Below are 24,122 nucleotides of genomic sequence, written 5' to 3'. Positions count from 1 at the left end.
GTATTCGCCGAACACGCCCTTCTTAAAAACCAAATAAAACTTTAATTTGCTTATTTAATTTCGATTTTAACCGAACCGATCCTACACAAGTCATCAACAGGATGTATATGTTGTTGACATCCTACCCAAATCAAACAGCTCCCCATAGACTGAACTATGCGTGTTCAAATTCCCTCCGTTTATTCACGAATCAACGGTGGTAAAATCATCGTTCATATCTGGAACATTTTTATAAGAACTTTTTTTAGATAACAATCCCACGTGCCTGTAACTTACAACCAAATACAAATACACAGATCCGCATATTCCTCGTAAAGGATCTTATCACAATTGATTTAAAATTCGGGGTCTTTGCACAAACTGTGTCAGTGACTCAGTGAGGAGTATCTTCGTTTTCTACTGTTATTAAAAAAGGAAAAAAAAAGTTCTTTTCTTTTTTTCCTTATATTTTTACTGTTAGAGACAGGGCATTAAATTCGAAGGGTTTTGTGCAAATACTATCCTTGCCGGAGATTTTACGTGCAGAGATTTTAATCTGGTCCGTTCGTTTCGGATCGAACGGACTGGATTAAGGGTTCACCAAATTTTGAGTTTTTTTAAATTCGGGAAAGATCTGATCTGATCCGTCCGATTCGAAATAAACGTACCAGATTAAAAGATCCGCACAGCTCTTCACGGAAAAACTCCGCAGAGGATACTTTCAAATATAATACCAAAGGGTTTGGTGTGAGACAGTGAGAGTGAAGCAGTACGAATAAAGCCGACATCCGACCATTTCTTAGAGAGGGAGAAGGAGATTGAATTCAAAGGAATAGAAGGAGATGGATTCAGATTATGGGATTCCTCGCGAGCTATCTCCTCTCCAAAAAGAAAGAGCTTTGTACCAGCCTGGGCTGCCTCCTTGCCTTCAGGTTTATCTCTTTTGCTGCTTTTTTTTTTGAGAAAGTTGCTCGTTTTCGTTTGAGATCTGTTGTCTGAAACTATTATGATGAAATTTGAGCTGGTTGATCTGTCTTTCTGTGGTTGCTTTGGTTGTTCGAAAGATCGAGAGTGCATGTTGGTTCTTGGAGCTAGATCGGGGATTCTGAGGCTTGAATTAGATTTTAAGGTCGGATTGGATACGGTATTAAAGCGTGAGATAGTGTATTTGGTTGTGATTTGAGCTGAAGTGGAAAAAAGAGTGAGCTTTGGACAATTATTATAGTCAATTTTGACTCTTTAAACGCGTTTTGGACTAATGATGTGGTACATTATTAGATCTCCCGTGATCAAACAATACCTTTGGTAGTCTGACTGGAAAAGCGTAGATTAGGTCTTTTATTCTTTTGAAAAAAGAATGTACATTGATTTGGTTGGCTTTTGACAACGACTTAAAATAATTCGTTTTTAAATTTCCTTTTGTATAAATATTTTGAAGCAATATTTTGAAGCTTGAGATGGCTAGAAAATATTTTAATTTTAGTAAGACAAGACTAGTACTGTTACAGATTTTGTATCCTATTCATCTAATCATTGGCACCAACTACATCTTTATTTCTTCTGTTAATATTTTATTTTATTTTTCTCCAATTGAATTGAGTTGACTTGATATTTCTGTGAAGTGCAGATTTGACTTCTGCACGATGATTTGAAATTTTGTGAATCTTGAGTCAAAAGAGTTTTTATTTATAATTAAGTCATTACCATTCTACTTTTTCCCTTTTTTAAGTACAACACCTACTTTTAGTCAATGCAATTTGAACGCTTTATTCTGTTTAATTTAGAAATCAGATCATGCTTATAAGAATATAAAAATAGTTCGAGCAGAATTTTATATGAGAGTGAGGTACCTATCATTGGCATCTTGTGATGCTATTGATAGAAAGAAATTGATCAAAGAATGATTTGGTTGCCATTTATTTTATTTTACTATTGTTATTTGTTTGTACTGGTTGTATCTAATGTACTACAATTTATGTATACATCAGTGTTCATTCATCATAACAATTTGAGGCTCTCTATGTCTTAAAGCAGCGATCCCATCCAATTTTTCATTTCTTCTGCTTAGAATATTGAATTTCATTAGTTCTCGAATTGTGTCCTAGCACCATTTTCCCTCTTTCCTATCTAATTCTTCGAATGCTGACCTTTAATTTCTCCTTACTATGTTAACTACTATTTCTTTTTTGAGTGAGTCTATGGTACTATGCATATTACGATTTGGCACTGTGCTATGGCTCTATATTCGAGTTTTCAAATCCTAACGGTCGATCCGAACCGTTCATCTTGTTCTCCATATTAATATGTGTTTGGTGACCAAATTTTACATTTTTTGAAATTTTTTTACTATTTTTTTAGATTTATTGAAAATCACTGTTTTTGGATGGTCCAGAATTTTCAGATCAAGTGATTTTCTAAATATCTAAAAAAATAGTAAAAAAATTTCAAAAAATGTAAAATTTGGTCTCCAAACACACATTAATATGGAGAACAAGATGAACGGTTCGGATCAACCGTTAAGATTTGAAAACTCGAATATAGAGCCGTAGCACGGTAACAACCCGTGATATGCATAGTACCATAGACTCACTCTTCTTTTTTTCTTATTTCTCTTCAAGAAGGTTTTAAAAAGTTCCCTGTTTAATTTTTCCTATCATTTGTCCTAATAAAGTGAGAAAAATCATCTTAATCTCTCAGCTGGATTAGCTATTGTAAGTCTTTACTGTTAAAAATTCCCAAACAAAAATTCTACATTTGCTTTACTGTTCTCCTTATCCTATACCAGGGAACTACTGTGAGAGTAGAGTATGGGGATACAACAACGGCATCAGACCCAGCTGGGGCCCACGTGATAAGCCGTGCTTTCCCCCACACCTATGGCCAGCCCCTAGCCCACTTTCTCAGAGCAACTGCCAAAGTTCCTGATGCTCAAATCATTAGCGAGTTCCCCATCATCAGGTATGATAATCTATTTCCAACTCATACAGAGAATTAAGAGTTTAATTTTTTTTCTTGTTAGAAAATAATGAATAATTCAAGTTCTAACTCATCTTGATGCCAAAGGATATTGTTTTATTTTCATATATAAATTGTTGATAGTAACACTATAATATATGATGTTGGCACTAGAAAATAACACAAGGGTTGAATACTTGAATTATGTTGGGTCAGTCATTGATCTGTCTCTTGTATAATATCAGATAGCAGTGTGCCTTGGGAGCATGTTCTTAGGTTATATTGTTTATTTTAGGGTTGGTGTGGTCTTTTGTGGGAGGCAGTCACCAGGAGGTCACAATGTAATTTGGGGGCTTCATGACGCCATTAAAGCACATAACCGCAAGAGTGTATTGCTTGGTTTTGTTGGTACGTATACAGTAGTCAATTTATGCCTCTGTTCCTTTCTTTTTTTAATTTTCAACGAGCCCTTTATAATTTGGCTCAATGCAATGTGTATCCAGCAAACCCTCCAAATTTTACCAACTGCCCTTCAAATCTAGAAATGATTATGCATACCCTGCAAATTGTAGGTACTATCATGTCTATGGATGCAATCATGCAAATGTGGAAAATATTCTAAGCAACCCTGCCTTTTACTTTTGGATTATATCCAAAGTACCTCTCGGTCCTCACTGTTTATCCTTGAGACCAAAGATGCAATTTACGGCTATAGGAAAGTAGGCATATATTTGTGCATTTTTCTACTGTTCCAAATAAGCGTGAAGGAACTTTGTTTCGGAAATTATAGATGGCATTTTTCTAATGAAACAGGTGGCACTGAGGGCCTTTTTGCACAGAAAACCCTGGAAATCACAGATGATATTCTTTCTTCCTACAAAAATCAAGGTGCCTTGAGATCTTGATTGTAATAATTTTTATATCTCTGTTATAAATGTTTTTTGTATGATTGTGATTGGGTTTCATTTCTAGCCTACCCCAACTCGTTTGGGACTAAAGGCTTGGTTGTTGTTGTTATAAATGCTTTGGTGTTGAGGGAGTTGAATCTAATTGTTTAAACTTACAGGTGGATATGATTTGCTTGGTCGTACAAAGGATCAAATCAGAACAACTGAGCAAGTCAATGCTGCTATGACTACTTGTCGGGCACTAAAGCTTGATGCCCTTGTAATTATTGGAGGTATATCCTTACAAAAAATTCAATTATGTTTGATGAAGCTAATCTAGAAAGATCATTTGCACCCTTGTAAAATCTTAGTTTTCATCCATGACTGTACAGAATGAAAATTTCTTGTTCTACTGGATATAGAATTTAAATATATATATAGAGTAAGGCTACGCTACTTCGCAAATTAAATGGGCTGTTTTAAATCGCGCTCATATCTCTAGTTTCGAAGTCCAAATAGCCGATTCAAACCGTTAGATGTTTAATCTATATTAAAATGTGCTTGGAGACCAAATTTTACATTTTTTGGAATTTTTTTACTATTTATTAAGATAGTTTGAAAATCGTTTTTTTTTTAATGGTGCAGAATTTTAATAAAAACAGCGATTTTCAAACCATCTTAATAAATAGTTAAAAATTTTCAAAAAATGTAAAATTTGGTCTCCAAGCACATTTTAATATAGATTAAACATCTAACGGTTTGGATCGGCTATTTGGACTTTGAAACTAGAGATATGAGCGCGAACTAAAACAACCTGTTTAATTCGCGAAGTAGCGTAGCCTTACTATATATATATATATATATATATACACAGAGAGAGAGAGAGAGAGAGAGATGGGCTATGGTGCATTGCAATGCATGGAGGGGTTTGTGCATTGGACCATAAATCTAAAATCCAAATGGCCGATCCAAACCGTTCATCTTGTTCTCCATATTAATATGTGCTTGGAGACCAAATTTTACATTTTTCTGAATTTTTTTACTATTTATTAAGTATTTTACAAAATTGTTGATCCAACGGTGGCTTAACAAAACAGTAAAATCAGCAGCCACCGTTGGATCAACAATTTTGTAAAATACTTAATAAATAGTAAAAAAATTCAGAAAAATGTAAAATTTGGTCTCCAAGCACATATTAATATGGAGAACAAGATGAACGGTTTGGATCGGTCATTTGGATTTTGAATTTTAGATTTATGGTCCAATGCACAAACCACTCCATGCATTGCAATGCACCATAGCCCATATCTCTCTCTCTCTCTCTCTATATATATATTGTCTAAGCCCTTCAGTGCATGTTTGATAGTCCCCACTTTTTTTTGTTAGAAAATTGACATTCTCATCCATCCGTTGTTATCTCTCAATGAATGAGTGTGCGCAAGCAATGGGTAGGGAATCTGAAGGGAGATCTGTTGGTATGGAGACATTTGTAAATGAGGGGGATAAACAAAACAGATAGTTTCTAAATTCATTTTGGAATGTATTCTAAACTGAATCATTTTAGGTGTTACATCAAACACTGATGGCGCACAGCTTGCCGAGACATTTGCGGAGCAAAACTGTTCTACCAAGGTACAACTTTGTTTATAAATTACTATAACATATGACTACCTATTTTTATATTCTATTTTCTAAGTTCAAGATTTTTTTTTTTTTTATCAGGTGGTAGGTGTACCTGTTACATTGAATGGAGATCTTAAGAACCAATTTGTTGAGATGAATGTTGGTTTTGATACAATCTGCAAGGTACAGCCCTCTGTTCCTCATTGTACCTAAAGATGGATATGATTTCTGGTAATAATCCAATTTCTTTTGATTTCAAGTTGGGTATAACAAAACACTCAAATAAGATCGTACTCCAGGTGTACTTATCAACAATCGGATAATGTCTGTTTTTTTTTTTTTAATGTGATGTGTTAGAAGATAGTTAATTCTGAATTAGTTTTTTGTATAAAGGTTTACTTTTTCCACCATCTCAGAATGTCTCTAGTTTCCTTTCTTTGAGGCTTCAAAATAGTTAATTCTGAATTTTTTTTGTTGAACAGGTTAATGCTCAACTAATTAGCAATGTCTGCACTGATGCTCTCTCTGCAGAGAAGGTAATGCACTTGTTATACAGTATCAACATTTATTCTCGTATCAATAACTTCTCTTTTGTTATTTTGGTCTTTTCTTTTCAAGAATATTATTCATCTTATTATTTGTTTGTTCTTGTTTAGTATTACTACTTCATTCGGCTGATGGGGCGCAAGGCATCTCATGTGGCATTGGAGTGTGCTCTCCAATCACACCCTAATATGGTCCGATTTGCTACTTTTCACTAATTTTGAATTCATTAAGAAAAAAGGTCTGATACTAGTTGGGTCTGAATAGTATGGTACACGAGTGAAAACTAGCTTCCTAATTTCCAAAACAGCTGTTATTGAACTCTTTATGCTTGAAGCCTTAATTCAATCTCATTGCAGTATGCTGCCTCATTAAACCAAAATTATATTCTAGTTAAGCTTCCATTAGAGTTATTTAACAATATTTCTGAAATTAAACTTAACAGTTGCCCTTATTTTAATTAACTACAATTGAATGCCTGATTAGACAAGGTAAGTAGGTAACTGTTAGCAGTTGTAATTACTGCATTTGTTCAGGTATGAATCCAAAATCTAGTCTATGAGAGACCCTAATCAACTTTTGCAAGGAAAGTTTAGTTGGAGTCTTTTGATTGCTTTTCAGGTTATCTTAGGAGAGGAGGTGGCTGCATCAAAGCTCACTATTTTTGACCTAGCACAACAAATCTGTGATGCAGTTCAGGCACGGGCTGATATTGGTGAGATTTGTTTCTCAAAGTTACTCAAATCATGTTATGTTTGTTTTCTCAAAATTATCTTAATTGGTTATATTGCTATGTATGAGAATAATATTCATGCGGAACAATTTGTATAGCATTCTCAAGATTATTAGATAGTCAAATATGGCCTTACACTTTCTTACTATAAAGATAATTAACTATAAATAATCCCCAACATGATGGGTGCTATTTGCAAATTTGGTAACGTGGGGGGGGGGTTTAATTTGCAAATTCTTTAAAAGCTTTTAATAAGTGATCTAATATATGGTATTGTTTGTTCTGCAGGTAAGAATCATGGTGTGATCCTTATTCCAGAGGGGCTTGTGGAGAGCATACCAGAATTATACGCCCTTATCCAAGTACATTACTGATAGCTTCCTTTGTCTATTATAATTGTATGCACAAGTTGAAATGTTAAAATATATTTTTCTTTCTATTTGGAAAGGAAATACATGGTCTTCATCTAAAGGGAGTGTCAGTTGAGAATATATCTTCTCAGCTTTCACCTTGGGCTACTGCTCTGTTTGAATTCCTCCCTCCTTTTATCAGGAAACAGGTTCACTCTCTCTCTCTCTCTCTATAAAAGAACTGAGCAGCTTTTCTTAGCATAATTTGATGTACATTTGACCTAAGGCATTCTTTTACTGCTTTGCAGCTGCTGCTACACCCCGAATCAGATGACTCAGCACAGCTTTCTCAGGTAAAATAATCTCTCCATATTTTCCTTTATGGCAGAGTTATTTTGGCATTGAAAATTTTGTGAAAAAAAGAAGAAGGAAATGAATGTGCATCTATTTCTTTTTAGATTGAGACAGAGAAGCTTCTTGCCCAGTTGGTTGAATCAGAGATCAATAGACGCTTGGTTAGTTTTCTTCACACCTTTCTTTTTATATATATTTTTTGTAACTTTCTGGGTAAAAATCTAGAACATTGATCATGTGTGCTTTTTTTTTTTTTATTTTGTGATAATTGTAGAAGGAAGGCATATACAAGGGAAAGAAGTTCAATGCGATATGCCATTTCTTTGGTTACCAGGCCAGAGGCTCTCTTCCCTCTAAGTTTGACTGTGACTATGCATATGTATGGGTTTATTTATGTACTTGTTAGTTCATTCTTTTATTTTTCATCTGTCCCACAAAATTTTATATATTATGTTATCTGTTCGCTTACTGTATAGTACACTGATTTTTGCAGAGTGGCCCTGCTTGTATAAATTAATACCAAATAAATACTTGAATTTAATTTGATGTATTCTATGTTTATAATTGGATTAGGTTCTTGGACATGTGTCTTATCACGTACTGGCGGCTGGTCTTAACGGGTACATGGCTACCATTACAAATCTGAAAAGCCCAGTAAATAAATGGAAATGTGGGGCTGCTCCTATCACAGTAAGAACTGCCTCATCTTGGTTTTGGTCTTTCTCTATTATATAGTTGTCTGTAACATTTCATATTGAGTTTCATGCATCTGCCTTAGGCAATGATGACTGTGAAGACTCGTGGGCCCTCATCTAGGCAGATTGGAAAGCCAGCTGTGCATCCTGCAACTATTGACCTGAAAGGGAGAGCATATGAGTGTGTTCTCTTGTTCTTTTTATTCTCTTTCTTTCTTTCTTCCCATTAGATTGTTATATTGTTTAGGTTTTAACTGGCTTGGCTGTTTTTAATTATACATACCTGCTAGGAAGTATCAATTATTTCCATATTTGACATACTGAATGCACCTTGGTTCAATTGGAAATTCTCACTAAATGAAAATAATTATTCTCCGTATATCAACTATGGCCACCGTGTGGCCTGATTACTACAAGATCAAAGAACATTTATTATCTATATCCGTTTTGGTCCATGCTACTGAGAAAAATTAAATTCTTTTGAATTGTCAATCTTGTAATTACTGTGAGGTGGATTTAGTTGTAATAAGGTTCTTTAAAAAAATGGAACTGTTAACGAGATTAGTTTCACTTCAATACTTGAAATATTTGCTGGAAATTAAAAGCTTGAAATACAGAATGTGAATAAAGTTCAGTTTCACCAGGCACACTGTAGTTTTCTTGATATGAATAATAATGCTTAGTATATGTTTGGCTGTTTATTAATAGGTTGTTGAGGGAAAATGCAACAAGCTGCTTGTTGGACGACATATACAGAAATCCTGGTCCACTGCAGTTTGATGGACCAGGTGCAGACTCTAAAGTTGTCTCTTTAAGTGTCGAAGACAGAGACTACATGGGAAGGATCAAACTCTTGCAAGAATACCTTGACAAGGTCAGTTCACAATTCTATCTCTATTTACTTATAATAATTTTCTTTGATATCCATTTTTTATGTTCTACAATTTAGGCAAAAGTTAAAAATGGTGAATTATTATCTTGAGCAAAATTTAGTTTTTTAGTTGGTTAATAAAAATTCTTGTAACAGGTGAAAAGCATAGTGAAGCCGGGATGCTCTCAGGATGTTGTAAAAGCAGCATTGAGTTACATGTCATCTGTCACTGATACTCTCACCATCATGTCATCTTCATCTTTTGCTGGCCAGACTCCCTTCTAATTTATGTACCCATCAGCTTTTCTTTTTCCTTATTTTTTTTTTGGGTTTGTTCTCTATTCTTTTTTGGGGCCCAGTATAAAACATAAAGTGCGCAAGCGTGCTGTGATTTGTCCGACAAAGATGGATTTCTAGTGTTGCTCAGTTTTGAAGGGACATAATTTTGGAGTTGGATAATTAATAATATTAGAACATGTTTATCAAAGATTTCCTCGAGTTAATGTAGTTTAAGGTAAGGTGCTCTTCTTTTCTCTTTTCCTTTTCAATGAGTACACCAGCTACAAATAGTGCAAGGAAACCCAGTTTTGCTTCTCTTTTATGACGTGGGCCAACACTCTTGAATCAAGCTGTCGGGGTACTGCACTATAACATTTGAATCGATCTTTATTGGAAATCAAGTATCATATCTTGACAAACATGTGCACAGTCACCGCATGAATGTGTTTCCTCTGCATTAAATCAAAAAGGAATCTTTTGAGTTAATGAATCTCAACCGTCTGATTTTAAGCGGAGCTAATCTGGCCTTTGCTTATGATATAGGGGAGTCTTTAATAATAATGTGGATTTAGTTTGTACAAATTTTAAAACCAATCGGATAGACAAGATTCATTAACTCAAAAGAATCACTTTTGAGTTAATGAATCTCAACCGTCTGATTTTAAGCGGAGCTAATCTGGCCTTTGCTTATGATATAGGGGAGTCTTTAATAATAATGTGGATTTAGTTTGTACGAATTTTAAAACCAATCGGATAGACAAGATTCATTAACTCAAAAGAATCACTTTTGAGTTAATACAGAGGATACGAATTCGTCACCGCATTGTACATGTAGTCATACAAACCGTTGTCAGGGGATAATATTTGAAAATGTTTTTCAAAAAATTTCCTCTTCTGAATTGATGTAGTTTGTTTTTTTTTGTTAGGCACTCTTTCTTTTCTTTTCTTTTTTAAATTGAAGGGCTTCTTCTCTCTCTCTCTCTCTCTCTCTCTTTTTTTTAATTAAAGAGTTTCGAAACATCTAGCATCTTGAAGGAACCGCATAACAGCACTAGTATCTTTTAGACATGAGGAGGGTTCAAATGCCTCCATGTTTTTGTGCCTCCATCATGCCTCCATCTCTCTCCATCATTTTCAAAGTTCAAACAGTCGATCCGAACCGTTCAATCTAACCTCCATACTAAAATATGTATGGAGACCAGATTTTATATTTTTAAGAATTTTTTTACTATTTTTTTAGATAGGTACAAAATCAGTAAATCTGAACCATCTAATAACATTATTTTTGTATCTATCTAAAAAAATAGTAAAAAAAATTTCTAAAAATATAAAATTTGGTCTCCAAACATATTTTAGTATGAAAGTTAGATTGAGCGGTTCGAATCGACTGCTTGAACTTTGAAAATAATGAAGAGAGATGGAGGCATAATGGAGGCACAAAAACGTGGAGGCATTTGAACCCTCCTCTTCAGACATATAACGTCGCTTCGTAGAAAGATGAGAGCTTGTTGCACTAAGTCCGCACTTTTCTTTTCTTTCCTTTTTTCTTTTTTGGGGTGTTTCTTTTTTAGCGCTTGTAATTTCTGTCGAATGATTTGTTACTTGACACAATCTAAATGCGGCCATGTGAGCTATCCGAAATTGCTTTTGTTTAATGAAAAAACACATTATAATATAGTTTCGTGTTAAAAAATTGATGCTCGTGAGGAAATTAAAGGTCTGACACTTCGAATCAAACTTCGTGGGTATTGCGGTATAATTGGGGCGGTCAATGATCGGTTTCTGGTATAATCAAAATTAAAATTTATTATTGAATTTTTATAAATTTTATACATGGATTCATATTTAATGGAAATTTGAGGATTCAATGCAAATTTGTGTTCATTATTGTAGCGCATTTCAAATGAAATTTAAATTATATTAAAATAGTAAGATACGAGCATAAGGCGAGCAAATATAACTATCTTATATTAATAAATGTATAAACAGAGAATAATGACTATATGTTTGAACTTAATACGTATATCTATGAAACTCAAATAATATTTAATATACTAAAATTACATCGCTTATCAAACCCTTGACCAATTTTGAATTTGAATTGAGCAAGATGCACTTGCAAGTTCAATATATAAGGTGATTTTTTTTCAAGATCTATTGCGGATCCAATAAATTATTGTCTAAATTTTTTTACATTCATATGTGAATTCATTCATGTTAATTTGAATCGGGTTACCGGATAACCCTTGAATCTATCTCTATTCAAAAACAAGTATCACGTTGGGACAAACCTATGCATAGGCACCATACATTTAGCCATTTAGTCATGCGGGATCAAAATAAAATCTAATAAATTTAGATGAAAACTCTTAGCACAAACTCCTTGTAATATAAAATGTTGAATTTAGATCGGAAGATCCATAATAAAACCATCGTCAGAGAACTACAACTACAACATCATCCATAAACCTCAGATATCAATCCAGCAGTTCAAAACATTGCCATGTAACTCCGTTATCACATCTTTACCGTACTATCTCAATCAAAGTAACGCTTAATATTCATGGAGCTGTCCATTGTTTAAAGCACTGGAGAGAACTAGAACCTCCCCCACCCCTTATCCTTCCATCCCTTCGTTAAAAGTTCGCATTCTCAGTCTCTCAAAACTCCAAAACCCAAACCCCTTTCAAAACCCTAACCTTTATCCATCCACTAATCCTCCATGGCTGCTACCTCCATCGCCACCTCATTTCTCCGCCGCGCGGTGGCAACTCCTCTCCGCCTCCGTTCTCGTGCGCCCCTCCATACCTCTTCGTCTCGCACTTACGTCGTGGTTCCTAGAGCCGTGGCCAAACAAGCTAACAAGGCATCTGTCTCGGTTTCGACCAAAGGCGCTCGTTTCTCCTCCTCTAGAATCACAGCTGCTGATGAGAGTCTAAAGAGCGTGATTGATTCAGAGATTGAGTCTGTCGTACAATCCGACTATTACAAGGATATGGTATGGTCTCTTCTTTGTATATCTCTTCTTGTTTGTGTATAATTCATATAGACGTGTCTTGCGTCATTTGGGGTTTATTTATCTGAAATATTAAATTAGAAGTATTTGCTAATGTATTTAGGATTGGGACTTAGTTTGATTACTCTATTTCCCAGAAAATTTTATTTCGTAGTACTTGTTAATTACACTTGAGTGGATGAGATTTATAAGCAATTCAAATTTATAAGCATAGTATGAACTTCTGCTTTCTATGAAAGCATGGGGAAATGCTAAATTGAATAGATCTTTTAATAGCCAGGAAGATTAAGAAGAACTCATATCAGTTTGTACAATTGAATTTCATATTATTCTATTGAGATAGCTAGAATGCGCAAATATGCATGCCCTTGTGAGATGAATTAGAGATTTCCTATATGTTAAAAATGACACTTAATAGCAACAGATATTACTACAGTTTTATTGTCTTCTTAGTTTGTTCTCAATAAAGTGCAGCTTAAATTATTGGTACTCCGATTTATTGTATGTTTGATGGCCAAGAAAGAATCAAAATCATAACAACTCAAATTATTTCCTTCTAATTTTATCACACTTTTATTCTTCTTTTACTATTTCTAGAAAAAAATTGATGTGCCGGAGACGTTCCCATTCGAGATAATCGACAAACCCGGGGACCAGTCCATAATCCTCAAGCGTGAGCTCAATGGAGAAATAATAAAGGCCACCATCTTTGCTGACTACGCGGAAGCTATCGATGAGTTTTCAGGTGAGGAGGAAGAAGATGAAGATGAAGCCGAAGGAGAAGGAGAAGAAGAAGAGGGGGAGGAAGATGTGAAGCAGAACTTGACAGTGGTCGTAAATGTGCAGAAAGGAGAGGGGCCATTCTTGGAAATTGTTTGCCAATTTGATGAGGATGGGTATGAGATTCAGAGAATGATGATAAGAAAGGAGGGTGATGACAGTATGGATGAGAATGTCTATCAAGGCCCTGAGTTTTCGTAAGTCTACTTTTTTTTGTTTCATATAATTTTTTGGATGATAGGTAATTTTTTTTTAAATATATTAAACTACTTTTTTTTATTGGAGAGGAGAGAGGTTCCTGACTTGGAGAAAAAAAGGTCCGAGAAATGGAACAAAATTTGAAATTATCTAACATTAGCAAATGATCTTTTCATTGTTTCGTATTACCTACTGGGTTTGGTGCATTCCTTGTGTTTCTGTTTCTGTTTCGTATTACCTACTGGGTTTTGAAATTATCTAACATTAGCAAATGATCAGCTGGCTTCAACTTTTATTGTGTTTCTGTTTTACATGTTGAATTTAACAGCAAAATTGAACCACAAGTGCATAACAATACATTTTATCAAGGGTTCTAAGGATAACCTTGGCTCATACGAAATATTCAATTCATTAATTTGTTCCGTATTTCTGAATTTTGTAGGGACCTGGATGAAGGATTGCAAGAAGCGGTACGAAGGTACCTAGAGGTGAGAGGCATCAGACATTCATTGTTTAAGTTCCTTACTGAGTACATGATAACCAAGGAAGAGCGCGAGTATCTTGGCTGGCTTAAGAACATGAAGTCTTTTATGTCCAAGTGAAACAAATTATGAGAAATTTAGACGGCCTTTTCTCCTCTAGGGATTTTTTGGTACTTGTTTCTGTTGTCAGTTCCTGTTATCTATTTTATTAGAAAGACTAAAAAGTTGCTAGTTTCAATTGTTATAAAATTTTATTTAGTATTATTTTGAGATAAGCTTTCAAGGGAGGCTTCTATTAAAACTGGTATATTAGTATAACTCTTTTATTTTCGATAGTTTTGTAGTAATAATGAATTCCATCAAATATCAACACATCTAATTGGAGGGAGAAGAATTATTTGATTATAATTACTTCATATTTGTCATATCTTGCTGTGCTATATTTAATCTATCATGAGTATAATAGTTTATTATTCATTGGGCTTTTACTCTGATTCCGTTTTGACCCGGGATGGTTTATGCTGTGTTGTAATTGCTCCGTACTTATCAGTGAACTCATCAATGTAGAATTTACTAGATTTTACTGTTGAGATCTAATGTTTGAACAATCTCGTAATTAGATGTTACACACGCTTTGTTCTAGGCTGTTAATCCAATCCGTACCGTATTAGAAAAAACAAGGGTAAATATTTTTTTCGTTATTATAACTAGTACGGGTATAAAAATGTCTCCATCAGATTCGTATCGTATATGTTGACATTAATAATCGGTTTTAACAATTTGAATTATTTAAGTAGGTTGTCCTTTCTGCACTATAGTTAGATTTGCATAACTCCTTAAAAACAACAATTTATTGTATTTTAGGAATAAGGTAATTTAATTATATATATATTAGTAGTAGTATATTATATTAGGTTATTAGTTTGTCTTTTTCTCGTAGAAGACAATATACTATATTATTATGTAGTCGCATGCATGCATTGGTGAGAGTTGAAAAAAGATCAAGTGACTTTGTTCCATCTCGTAGGATGAGGTAAGAGTCGGCCTGATAGCCACTGAGCGGAGTGATCACTTGATCCTCCGGAGGTCTTCTAGTAACTATTATATGTATTAATTTGGAAACTATATATATCTTTCTCATTTCATTTTACATTTACGTCATTATGTGCACCGGTTCGAGTCCGGTTGTATGAAACGATTTGGGATTTTTTTTTCTCACCTATATTAGGAGCTACATACCTAGAACGAGTTACCCTACTGTGGTTCGAGGCCACGGTGGTATGTTTCAGGGCTGCACAGTTTGAGGCTGTGGCAGTTCTGATTTACGCTGCACGGTTCGAGTCCGTGGCGTGTTTAGTGCATCTGTTCGAGTCTGGTACTACTTACTATTTTCCATTGGTCTGGCTAGATGATGGAGTCCCTTGTCTGCTCATGAGGAAAGGGTTAACACATTTTTACGTCATGCTTGTATGATTTCTCCTATTTTATATGTTTGGTTGAAGAATCGTTTTAAAAGAAAGAACACACGGGATTTAGATATGTCCATCTGCCATAGGGCTGCTAATGAGTCGAGTCGGCTCGCTAATCAATGAGTTGAGCGGCTCAATATTTCATAACGAATCGGACTCGAAACTAAAAAATACCCTAACTCGACTCGGCTCACTTTTGAAAGAAAAAAGCTCAGCTCGACTCATGTAAACACTTGGCTCGACTCGGCTCAACTCGCGAGCTCGCGAGTCGGCTCGTGAGCCGGCTCATATTACATGTTAAAAAAATGATCATTTAATTATTTTAAAGAAATGATTGAAGTGAGATAGAGATATTCTTGTGACTTTAAATTATATGTTGAAAAACTTTGATTATTTTTTAAAGAAATGATAAAAAAAAATTTGAAAAAAAGATCATTTCTTTAAAATAATTTCAAAATGCCGGCTTATATTACCTGTTGAAAAACTTTGAAAAATGAAAATTTTGAAATATGAAAAAATTTGAAATCTGAAAAAAATTTGAAATTAAAAAAAAAATTGAAATTTGGAAAAATTTGGAATTTGAACTTTTTTCAAATTTAACTTTTTTCAGATTTCAAATTTTTTCTTTTTCGAGTTTCAGAGTTTTTCAACATGTAATATGAGCCGGTATTTTGAAATTATTTTAAAGAATTTTTTTTTTTTTCAAATTTCTTTAGATCATTTATTTAAAAAATAATCAAAGTTTTTCAACATGTATTTTAAATTCACAAGAATATCTCTATCCCACTTCGATCATTTCTTTAAAATAGTTAAATGATCATTTTTTTAACATGTAATATGAGCCTGCTCGCGAGCTCACGAGCCGAGTCGAGCTAAGTGCTTACATGAGCCGAGCTGAGTTGAGCCAAGTGCTTACATGAGCCGATCCGAGCCGAGCTTTTTTTCTTTTAAAAGTGAGCCGAGTTAGACCCGAATCATTTTGCTTCTCTCATTGAGCCGAGCCGAGTTTGAGCCGAACCTTAATCATTAGCAGCCCTAATCTGCCAGTGTGCTAGTGTATTGTGGGGCAATGCTTGTTGTCACTAGACAACGTGTATCATTGGACTCTCTGATCACAGCACTTGGACAATATCTTATTGGATCTGTTTGATCCGATTGGCACGGCACATGGTGATATTCTCTCTGTATTATTATATTAACTTCGAAACACAGTATTTAGGTACTGGACTCCGATTTGGATATTAACATAATATTCTCTGTGTGTTTTATTTTTGGAGAATCTTTTGTATATTGGCATAATATGTTAGTCGCATCATTGGATAGTTGCACCTACTATATGTATTTTCTTTTAATAATAATAAGTTAGGTTATATTTATATACAACTAAATAATTTGCGTATTTATTCTCATTTAGAACATCATACGTACTTTTAAACATAAAATTATTTTGACCGCAGAGAATACCTGAAGAGGTAATTATGGGTCATATACTGAGTGATTAGTTATTCACCCACAAGTTGTTTCGTGAGTTTTTAAGTACAGAGACTGGTGATCAGCAACAGAATTTGCCAGGAGCTGTCCTCAATGACCACTTAGTTTGATTTACTACTTATTAGTCTTTTGGTTAGGATATACGAGTCCTGATGTTTTTGAATTGTACTAAATCATGTGTCCCTTTCCTTAGATGGTGTTACAATATTATGATGTGGATTGTATGGATGTTATATGTGTTTTTTTTTTATTTATTGATTGTATGACTTATGCTTCTATTATTATTATTCATGCTTCCGCACTATATTTGTATTTGTTTAGCTTTGCATGTTTATTAATTTAATGAACACGAGGCGAGAATTGATCATGCCTTAATCTGGAATTTCCAGTTTAGGGTGTGACATAAACTATCCGCTCAAACTTGATGCGAATCAGATGGCTTAGAGAGGATATCAAACGGGATTTCAGTCAGATGCCCATCAGAACCCCTCCTTTCCCACTTGGAATTTATATATGGGTCTGTTTTCTTCATTTTTTAATTTCCCAAAAATTGAAGGAAGTTCTGAATAATGTTATGTTCTTACTCTTTCCTTTCCCAGAGAACAAGAATTTCAATTAACATAAAGAACTAGGAGGGCAAGGAAATAAATACATGGTCTTTATATCTTATCAATCCAACTTGGACAAGAAGCATAAACATATATAACTTCCATTATAATTATTTCTCTGATTGATAATAAAAAGTCTAGAGAAGCTTAAGTTGAAGATCCTTTGAACCGTACTTAGCCTTGTTTTTCTCAAATAGCTCTTGCATTGCTGCTACATATTGTGCATGCAGTTCATTTACCTGCCATGGAAATTAAGAATGAAAGATCATTCATAGGTTGATAGTGCAAGGAATAGATGTGGATCTGTGTTAAATTGCCATAGTTGTGACAGCATCGAATGCGTCACAGTTCATTCCATCCATTGGATTTTAATCGTGCGGAGATTGTGAGTTCGACAGATATGTTGCCATAATTTTTATTGGCAATGGATGCGAACTCAAATTTATGTCAAGGATATGTTAGAGAAAATTTATGCCATAATTTATTTTAGGTAAATTAGAGAAGTGCACAGGGTAGCACTTCTATTAGATATATGAATAATTATAACAAGATTTATTTCCAGAAATGCTACCCTGTGCACTTCTCTAATTTACCTACCATCATTTACAGTGGGATCCACACAAAAGTGGACTCCACTCTGCAAAATAAATATGCTGTGATTCCGAAGAATTACAAGACCCTGAAATTCTCAATCCAACCATTCATTTCTTTTTATATACGAATCTCAAAAAGGGATAGTTTAGATGTATGAATCTCAAAATATAGGTGAATAGGTGGATTGAGAATTGCAGGTTCATGTGATTCTTTGGAATCACAGCAGATTTATTTCCGACTGGTAGTGGGTTAACAACTAGTCTCCCTAAAAAAATAAGATTAGTCTAGACATTGCATTTATTAATTTTGTTTCATTTTAACCATATCTATGAAATCATTAATGCAATGTACCTCATCATAAGTAGGCTGAGGATTCTTCTTGAACTGAATTGGTTTACCAATCACAATATGCATTGGCACTCGAAATGGTATTGGTGACCTAATCATTATTATAACAATACAGAGTTTTATTATGACAAATAAAATGTTAGTTTTTCCAGAATAAATATGACAAGTAGCTGAGATTAATTAATTACCCGAATCTTCCCCAATATAAAACAAGGGGGTACTTAATTGCATCATAGACTTTTTTTAATATTGTTTTATTAGGCTTCCACCATTTGTATGCTTGGCTCTGCATAGATCAAGTAAAAACATTGTCAAAAACCCAAATTAATATTCACTAATGTCATTATCAAAAGATGAATATTAATTATAATGATACAAAATATACATGCTTATGTTTGAAAATTCTCATTAAATGAAGAAACAGAGCTAATAAACATGATAATATATCAAGAACTACCAATTGCCATCTGTACTTCAGGCCTTGGATAAAATAAATAAAAAGAAAATATATATCTCTGCAAGGACCAGGATCTTAAATTTTAGGATTTTGTTGGTGCACCAATACAGATTCATTGAATGATAAGATGTGAAATTTAATATACCTGACCAAAACAGAAAACAGGTACAAGGGGGGAGCCCATCTCAATTGCTAATTTTATAAATCCTTTCCTTGAGTTGAGAAAAGCAACCTACAAAACCACAACTGCTCAGCAAACATTTTTGAACCCATATATACAGATTCCATACATAAATTGCAATATTGCTGTTATTCTTTTACCAAGCACGAAAAGCCAGAAAAATCTTTGACAAGTAACTGCACTTTGTTTTTACTTTTTTTACCAGATAAAAATAGAAATGATAGAAATTAACCTCTGAATCTCGCTCCAAATAAATCGTCTCTTGTACACCACCCGGTACAGTAATGCAACTGGTTCCAGCAGCAAGATGCTTAATGAAACTCTTTCTAGTTACAGGGACACAACCCAGCCATGTCCAAATATGCCTTAGCACTGGGATATTGAATGCCTAGCCAAGCACCGGTATATTGTTAATTAGTATATAAAATGAAAACGATAATTCTAACATACATTTAACTTTTATTGGACATCTAATTTTTATAATACATATATTTGAAAATAATTATTTAAAATAAAAGATTTAAATTGTAGATGTATTTTTTTTAATTATGAAATATTATGTGTATCACATTTGGGTTGATTTTAAAAATTTTAACAGTACAGTTTTCATGGCTTTATGATGAATGACCAATAAAATTTAAAATTGACTCATGTTTGATACTTGTACTATGTAAATAATTGAGAACACATCTAAATTTTGAATAGTATTTTTAAATATATACGTATCGTAAATGTTAGATGTACCATAAAAATTGGGTGTATGCCAGAATTACCTAAATGGAATGCACAAAATTTACAAAAATATAAAATTAACTTATAAAAAGTTTATTCGTATGTATATGTATTCCAAAACATATTCTGGTGTTGTCAAAATGTTTCCAAACTTACAAGGCTGCTGGCCATGAACTTGATCTTTGGCAAAGGTGTAATGCCTGCCCGGTCTGTCAGAGCCCATGCTCCAAGAGCAAATATTGTGTGTGGTTCATACCCAAACACTATAAAATAAATTATCAATGTAAAATAATTCTGACATTTTTTGGATGGGCATGGGATGGGTTCGTCATATTTAATCATGAAGTCCATTGCAGAATTAGGGCATGTTTGGCTACTAGGCGGGAATGAGAATAAGTTTGAATTCAGATTCAATTTGAATGGTCACGGGAATGAGAATAAGTTTGAATTCGGATTCAATTTGAATGGTCAAAACACTGTGCGCATGGGAAAAACAAATTCACTTAGGGCCTGTTCAACTGCACAGTGGGAATGAGAACAGAAATAAAAATAGAAAATTTTTGAACTGAAATTTACTATTCACGTGGGAAAAAAAATATTCAGTCTGAGTGAATTTTATTTTTCCCACGTGAACAGTATTTTGTGGGGAGCAGCCGAACAGGCCCTTAGAATCTGTTCTGCGGAAATTAAAATGTTACTGTTCACGCGAGAAAAAAAAACTCACTCTAAATTCACTCAGAGTGAATTTTTTTTCTCACATGAACAGTAAAAATCAGTTCAATTTTTTTTGCAATCCATTCCTATTTCCATTCCCTTAGGTCCGTCTAAGTGAATTTCATTTTTTTTTTCACAAAAACAGTTGCGTTCCAAATAGGCCCCACACCATTAATTTTAGTTTTCAGATCGAATCTGACCACATTTAATTGAATCTATGAAATGTTAGAGCCAGTAATAGGACACAGTTATAACATCAGATTTAATTTAACCTGGTTTTGTTTGAACACTAGCTCTGGAGATTTTTTTTAGTACAGTAAGAACTGACAACTCATTAATAGAAATCAGCTTTAATTCTGGATTTCTGTGACCTGTGTATTTTCTTATCAGTCCAGTCTACACTTTTATTTAAACAAAATAAATTTGTCGAATTATACTAGAAACATAGTAAAAATAAAATTTCTTTAAGAACTCACCATAAGCTTGGTCTGGATCAAATGCCTTTTCATCCTCCAAATGTACCGTAATTGGAAAATATCCATATGCATTCTTGCTTATAAACCTTTTTTTTATAAAAAGAAATTAGAGGTTCATATATTTCAATGGCTATTTGTCAGAATTTTTTATTTAAGAAATATATTAAATTATTTGCTCGGCAAGGAGAAATATGAAAAAAAAAATTGATACACTAAAAGAAACTAAATCATTGATTCGGTTTTAAGCATTTTATAAAGAACCGAATTAATGATTTGAATCCTTAGAGTTTGTATATGCCGATCTTAATCCTTTAATACGGAAAATATTTAATTTGTATACAATCTCTAAGGAACCACATCAATGATTTTGTTTCTTAGAAAATACCTAATTGATTCGGATCTTTCTACTGCATCAAAAAAATGGCTATCTTTCTAATTCTTTACAAAATATTTAAGAGGAGGGTTCAAATGCATCCAAATTTTTGTGCATCCAAATGCACCCTATCCTTTTTCTCCATTTTTAAAGTCCGAATAGTCAATCCGAACCGTTAGATGCGATCTACATATTAAGATGTGCTTGGAGACCAAATTTTACATTTTTTGGAATTTTTTTACTATTTATTAAGCCACTTTGAAAATCGCTGATCTAATGGTCCAGAAAATGTAAAATCAGCAATTTTCAAAATAGTTTAATAAATAGTAAAAAAAATTCTAAAAAATGTAAAATTTGGTCTCCAAGCACATCTTAATATATAGATCGCATCTAACGGTTCGGATTGACTATTCGGACTTTGAAAACGGAGAAAAAGGATTTGAAATATATGGTGCATTTGGGTGCACAAAAATTTGGGTGCATTTGAACCCTCCTCAATATTTAATACATTTATAAAAGTAAAACATTCTGGCTATTTTGGCATAAATTTTTTGATAATTTCTTGTATTGCTAAATTAAAGCTTGAAGTTATATGAAACAAAATGCAAAAACGCACCTTGCCACTTTGCTTCCAAATTTACTCTTAGGATTAATAGGAATAAGCCTCAACAAAACAAGCAACGCCAGAATCCTGCAACAAGCAGAGAACCAAATTGGAAATTACTAAATGACACCTCAAAAGGCAAGGCAGGGATGAAATTGTAAGAATGAAAAGATAGACTGACGAGGCGCCGATGCGAATCGGGAGGAAGAACGCCGCTACCACTACCAGTACCAAGATATTGAACTGTATCATACCAATCCATAGGTATAGAGCTATTATGCTCTTGAACAGAGGTGGCTTTGTATTAGAAGCCTTGAGTGTTTCCTTTGTTTCTTTGTATTCCATTGTTAAGACTTTGAGACGAGAGAGAGAGAGAGAGAGAGAGAGAGCAAAGGGGGGGCCGGGGGGGTATAAAGGAGCAACTTGTATGATGCTGTATTTAATTTTTCATTTTTGTGGGTTACAGCGGTGATATGGCAAATAACAACCCAAATTTCATTTTGATTGAGATAGGATATATACATTCCAGTGGTAATATGATACTCTTTTAATTTTATTTAGAAAGAATATACTGAGATGTTATTTTATATGCATCTTAATTAATATAAATTTGTTAATGTTATATATTTTTCATTGGGCTCCTCTTCAGTTTTGTGAATTTCGTTGAAGATATCACAAAAATTTGAACCGTCAGATCTGAAATGAACAGTCCAGATTTAAATTGGACTCAATTAAATATATATAATTGATGATTAGATCAGCATTCTTATTTTCTTTATGGCATGGAAAGCGACATAACTTACAGACTGTTGGTTGGTTGTTTACTTATTCCCACCTACATATGCACACGTCCGCATCATTTTTAATTTCTGTTATTAATTAATTGTGCTCTATAACTAGGACTAGGAGAGATTGTCATGAACGGAATAAAAAATATTTAATAATTAGAAATTGAAATATGAAATATATAATTTGTGATAGTTGTAATTCAAAGTCAAATCTCTGATCACAAAGTGGAGTTCTAATTACCAAACTAGGGGCATACATGGAATGAAATATGCTCATTTTCTTGAGAAAAGGAGGATCCTCCTATTCTCCAATCCGAACTGTTGAAAATCGATCAAACGGTTTCAATTACATCTGATTTATTTTAATATATTATATTGATATAAAAGAAAAAAAGTAATTGAAGCCATTTGATCGATGTTGAACGGTTCGGATTGGAGAATAGGAGAGTCCTCCTTTTCTCAAGAAAAGGAGCAGATTGACTTCCGGCCATACATGCATATAGTATTCTATGAGGAGACTCAACCTGTCAACCATACAAATATTTTTAATAGTTATAAAGTATAACGAAATAAAATTATTAATTTGTATTTATAGAATGACTTAGTCATCTCTGACCTCTGTCTTAATTAGACAATTTTAAATTTTCGTATGTACACACATTACTCGTAAGGTAGATGAGTTTTAACGGTTCGGATTCGTCATTTAATATCAATATAATAGGTTTTAGAGTTGAGTTTACAAATTAAGGAGCTTATTAAACTTAAAAATACTCTAGTTCTACTCCAATAGTTGCGCTTTATATGACGATGGTTAACAAGACTCTAAAATATTTATTTTAATTTTCAATACATACTGTATTTGATAAGACAGATAAAATTACAGTTAAATTTATTACATTAGATTATCTGGTAAAAATAAGCATGAAATAAATTGTTGTCAGCAAAACCATTAAATTCACAAATAAGAAAGAATTTTTATTATATCATATTGTGCTGAATAGTAAAGAAACTTCCATCAATATCTCTTGAGGCACTCATTATAATAAGTTAACATAAGACTTCAGATATAAACAATTAATTATATTAGCACAAACCATTCTCATAGACAGAGAAAACTAACCGCAAATGATATGCAATTTAAATATTTGGTTTTTATTACTATAAAATAATTATTGTCAGTGTTCTCCGGCAAGTTCAAGGCGCCATTAAATTAATTATTCAGGTATTATATTGCGTGATAGCATGGAAAACGACTTGGCATAAGCCCATTGGTTTGTTTACTTAATTTGACCTAAATATACATGTCTCCATCATTGACTTTTCTCTGTATCCGGTATTACAACTTGGAAATTAATTAATATAAAGAAGACATTTTTTGGTGGATGAATTTCAATGAGAAGTCTGTATGTCTTTATGAGGTGGAGCATGTTTAGATTAAAAAATAATTAAAGAAATGAATATTATATTTTTCACAATTACGATTAATTGTTTAAACAGTTATTCATTGGCACTATTGTCCTCATTTTGTTATTTTTTTTAAAC

General features: G+C 33.5%; 3 protein-coding genes across 3 annotated transcripts; 2 read left to right on the top strand and 1 right to left on the bottom strand.

Annotated features, from left to right (window-relative positions):
* Positions 1–684: 684 nt before the first annotated feature.
* Positions 685–9,477, top strand: LOC144560111 (pyrophosphate--fructose 6-phosphate 1-phosphotransferase subunit alpha-like). Its single transcript, XM_078309264.1, has 19 exons — positions 685–911; positions 2,765–2,937; positions 3,230–3,342; positions 3,748–3,822; positions 4,001–4,114; positions 5,386–5,453; positions 5,544–5,627; positions 5,927–5,980; positions 6,101–6,181; positions 6,609–6,702; positions 7,009–7,082; positions 7,169–7,279; positions 7,379–7,423; positions 7,529–7,585; positions 7,699–7,803; positions 7,998–8,114; positions 8,203–8,300; positions 8,828–8,993; positions 9,147–9,477. The coding sequence occupies exons 1-19, from the start codon at positions 822–824 to the stop codon at positions 9,273–9,275; spliced, it is 1,848 nt and encodes a 615-aa protein (XP_078165390.1). The 5' UTR covers positions 685–821; the 3' UTR covers positions 9,276–9,477.
* A 2,416-nt stretch (positions 9,478–11,893) lies between these two features.
* Positions 11,894–14,165, top strand: LOC144560114 (uncharacterized protein At2g39795, mitochondrial-like). The gene is made up of 3 exons (XM_078309267.1): positions 11,894–12,267; positions 12,883–13,262; positions 13,706–14,165. The coding sequence occupies exons 1-3, from the start codon at positions 11,992–11,994 to the stop codon at positions 13,863–13,865; spliced, it is 816 nt and encodes a 271-aa protein (XP_078165393.1). The 5' UTR covers positions 11,894–11,991; the 3' UTR covers positions 13,866–14,165.
* Positions 14,166–17,314: 3,149 nt separating this feature from the next.
* LOC144560113 (diacylglycerol O-acyltransferase 2D-like) lies at positions 17,315–22,313 on the bottom strand. Its single transcript, XM_078309266.1, has 9 exons — positions 21,974–22,313; positions 21,805–21,879; positions 20,816–20,901; positions 19,782–19,888; positions 19,126–19,281; positions 18,858–18,944; positions 18,444–18,541; positions 18,259–18,346; positions 17,315–17,552 (listed from the first exon to the last, which is right to left on the bottom strand). Exons 1-9 carry the CDS (start codon positions 22,135–22,137, stop codon positions 17,451–17,453), a joined length of 963 nt encoding a protein of 320 aa, XP_078165392.1. The 5' UTR covers positions 22,138–22,313; the 3' UTR covers positions 17,315–17,450.
* Between the last annotated feature and the right edge of the window lie 1,809 nt (positions 22,314–24,122).

This window comes from Carex rostrata, chromosome 10 (assembly GCF_964058835.1).
Source record: "Carex rostrata chromosome 10, lpCarRost1.2, whole genome shotgun sequence".
NCBI classification, from domain to species: domain Eukaryota; kingdom Viridiplantae; phylum Streptophyta; class Magnoliopsida; order Poales; family Cyperaceae; genus Carex; species Carex rostrata.
The sequence above is the reverse complement of the archived record's forward strand: the minus strand, read 5'-3'. Positions and strand labels throughout refer to the sequence as shown.

Excerpts from the sequence above, each read along its gene's own strand:
- LOC144560114 (XM_078309267.1), top strand. The coding sequence starts at position 11,992 with ATGGCTGCTACCTCCATCGCCACCTCATTTCTCCGCCGCGCGGTGGCA. Across the intron at positions 12,268-12,882 it reads CCGACTATTACAAGGATATG|AAAAAAATTGATGTGCCGGA; the intron begins GTATGGTCTCTT and ends TACTATTTCTAG. Across the intron at positions 13,263-13,705 it reads TATCAAGGCCCTGAGTTTTC|GGACCTGGATGAAGGATTGC; the intron begins GTAAGTCTACTT and ends TGAATTTTGTAG.
- LOC144560111 (XM_078309264.1), top strand. The coding sequence starts at position 822 with ATGGATTCAGATTATGGGATTCCTCGCGAGCTATCTCCTCTCCAAAAA. Across the intron at positions 2,938-3,229 it reads AGCGAGTTCCCCATCATCAG|GGTTGGTGTGGTCTTTTGTG; the intron begins GTATGATAATCT and ends TGTTTATTTTAG. Across the intron at positions 7,586-7,698 it reads CAGAGATCAATAGACGCTTG|AAGGAAGGCATATACAAGGG; the intron begins GTTAGTTTTCTT and ends TGATAATTGTAG.
- LOC144560113 (XM_078309266.1), bottom strand. The coding sequence starts at position 22,137 with ATGGAATACAAAGAAACAAAGGAAACACTCAAGGCTTCTAATACAAAG. Across the intron at positions 18,542-18,857 it reads CTGTTTTCTGTTTTGGTCAG|AGCCAAGCATACAAATGGTG; the intron begins GTATATTAAATT and ends TGATCTATGCAG. Across the intron at positions 18,347-18,443 it reads TTATATTGGGGAAGATTCGG|GTCACCAATACCATTTCGAG; the intron begins GTAATTAATTAA and ends AATAATGATTAG.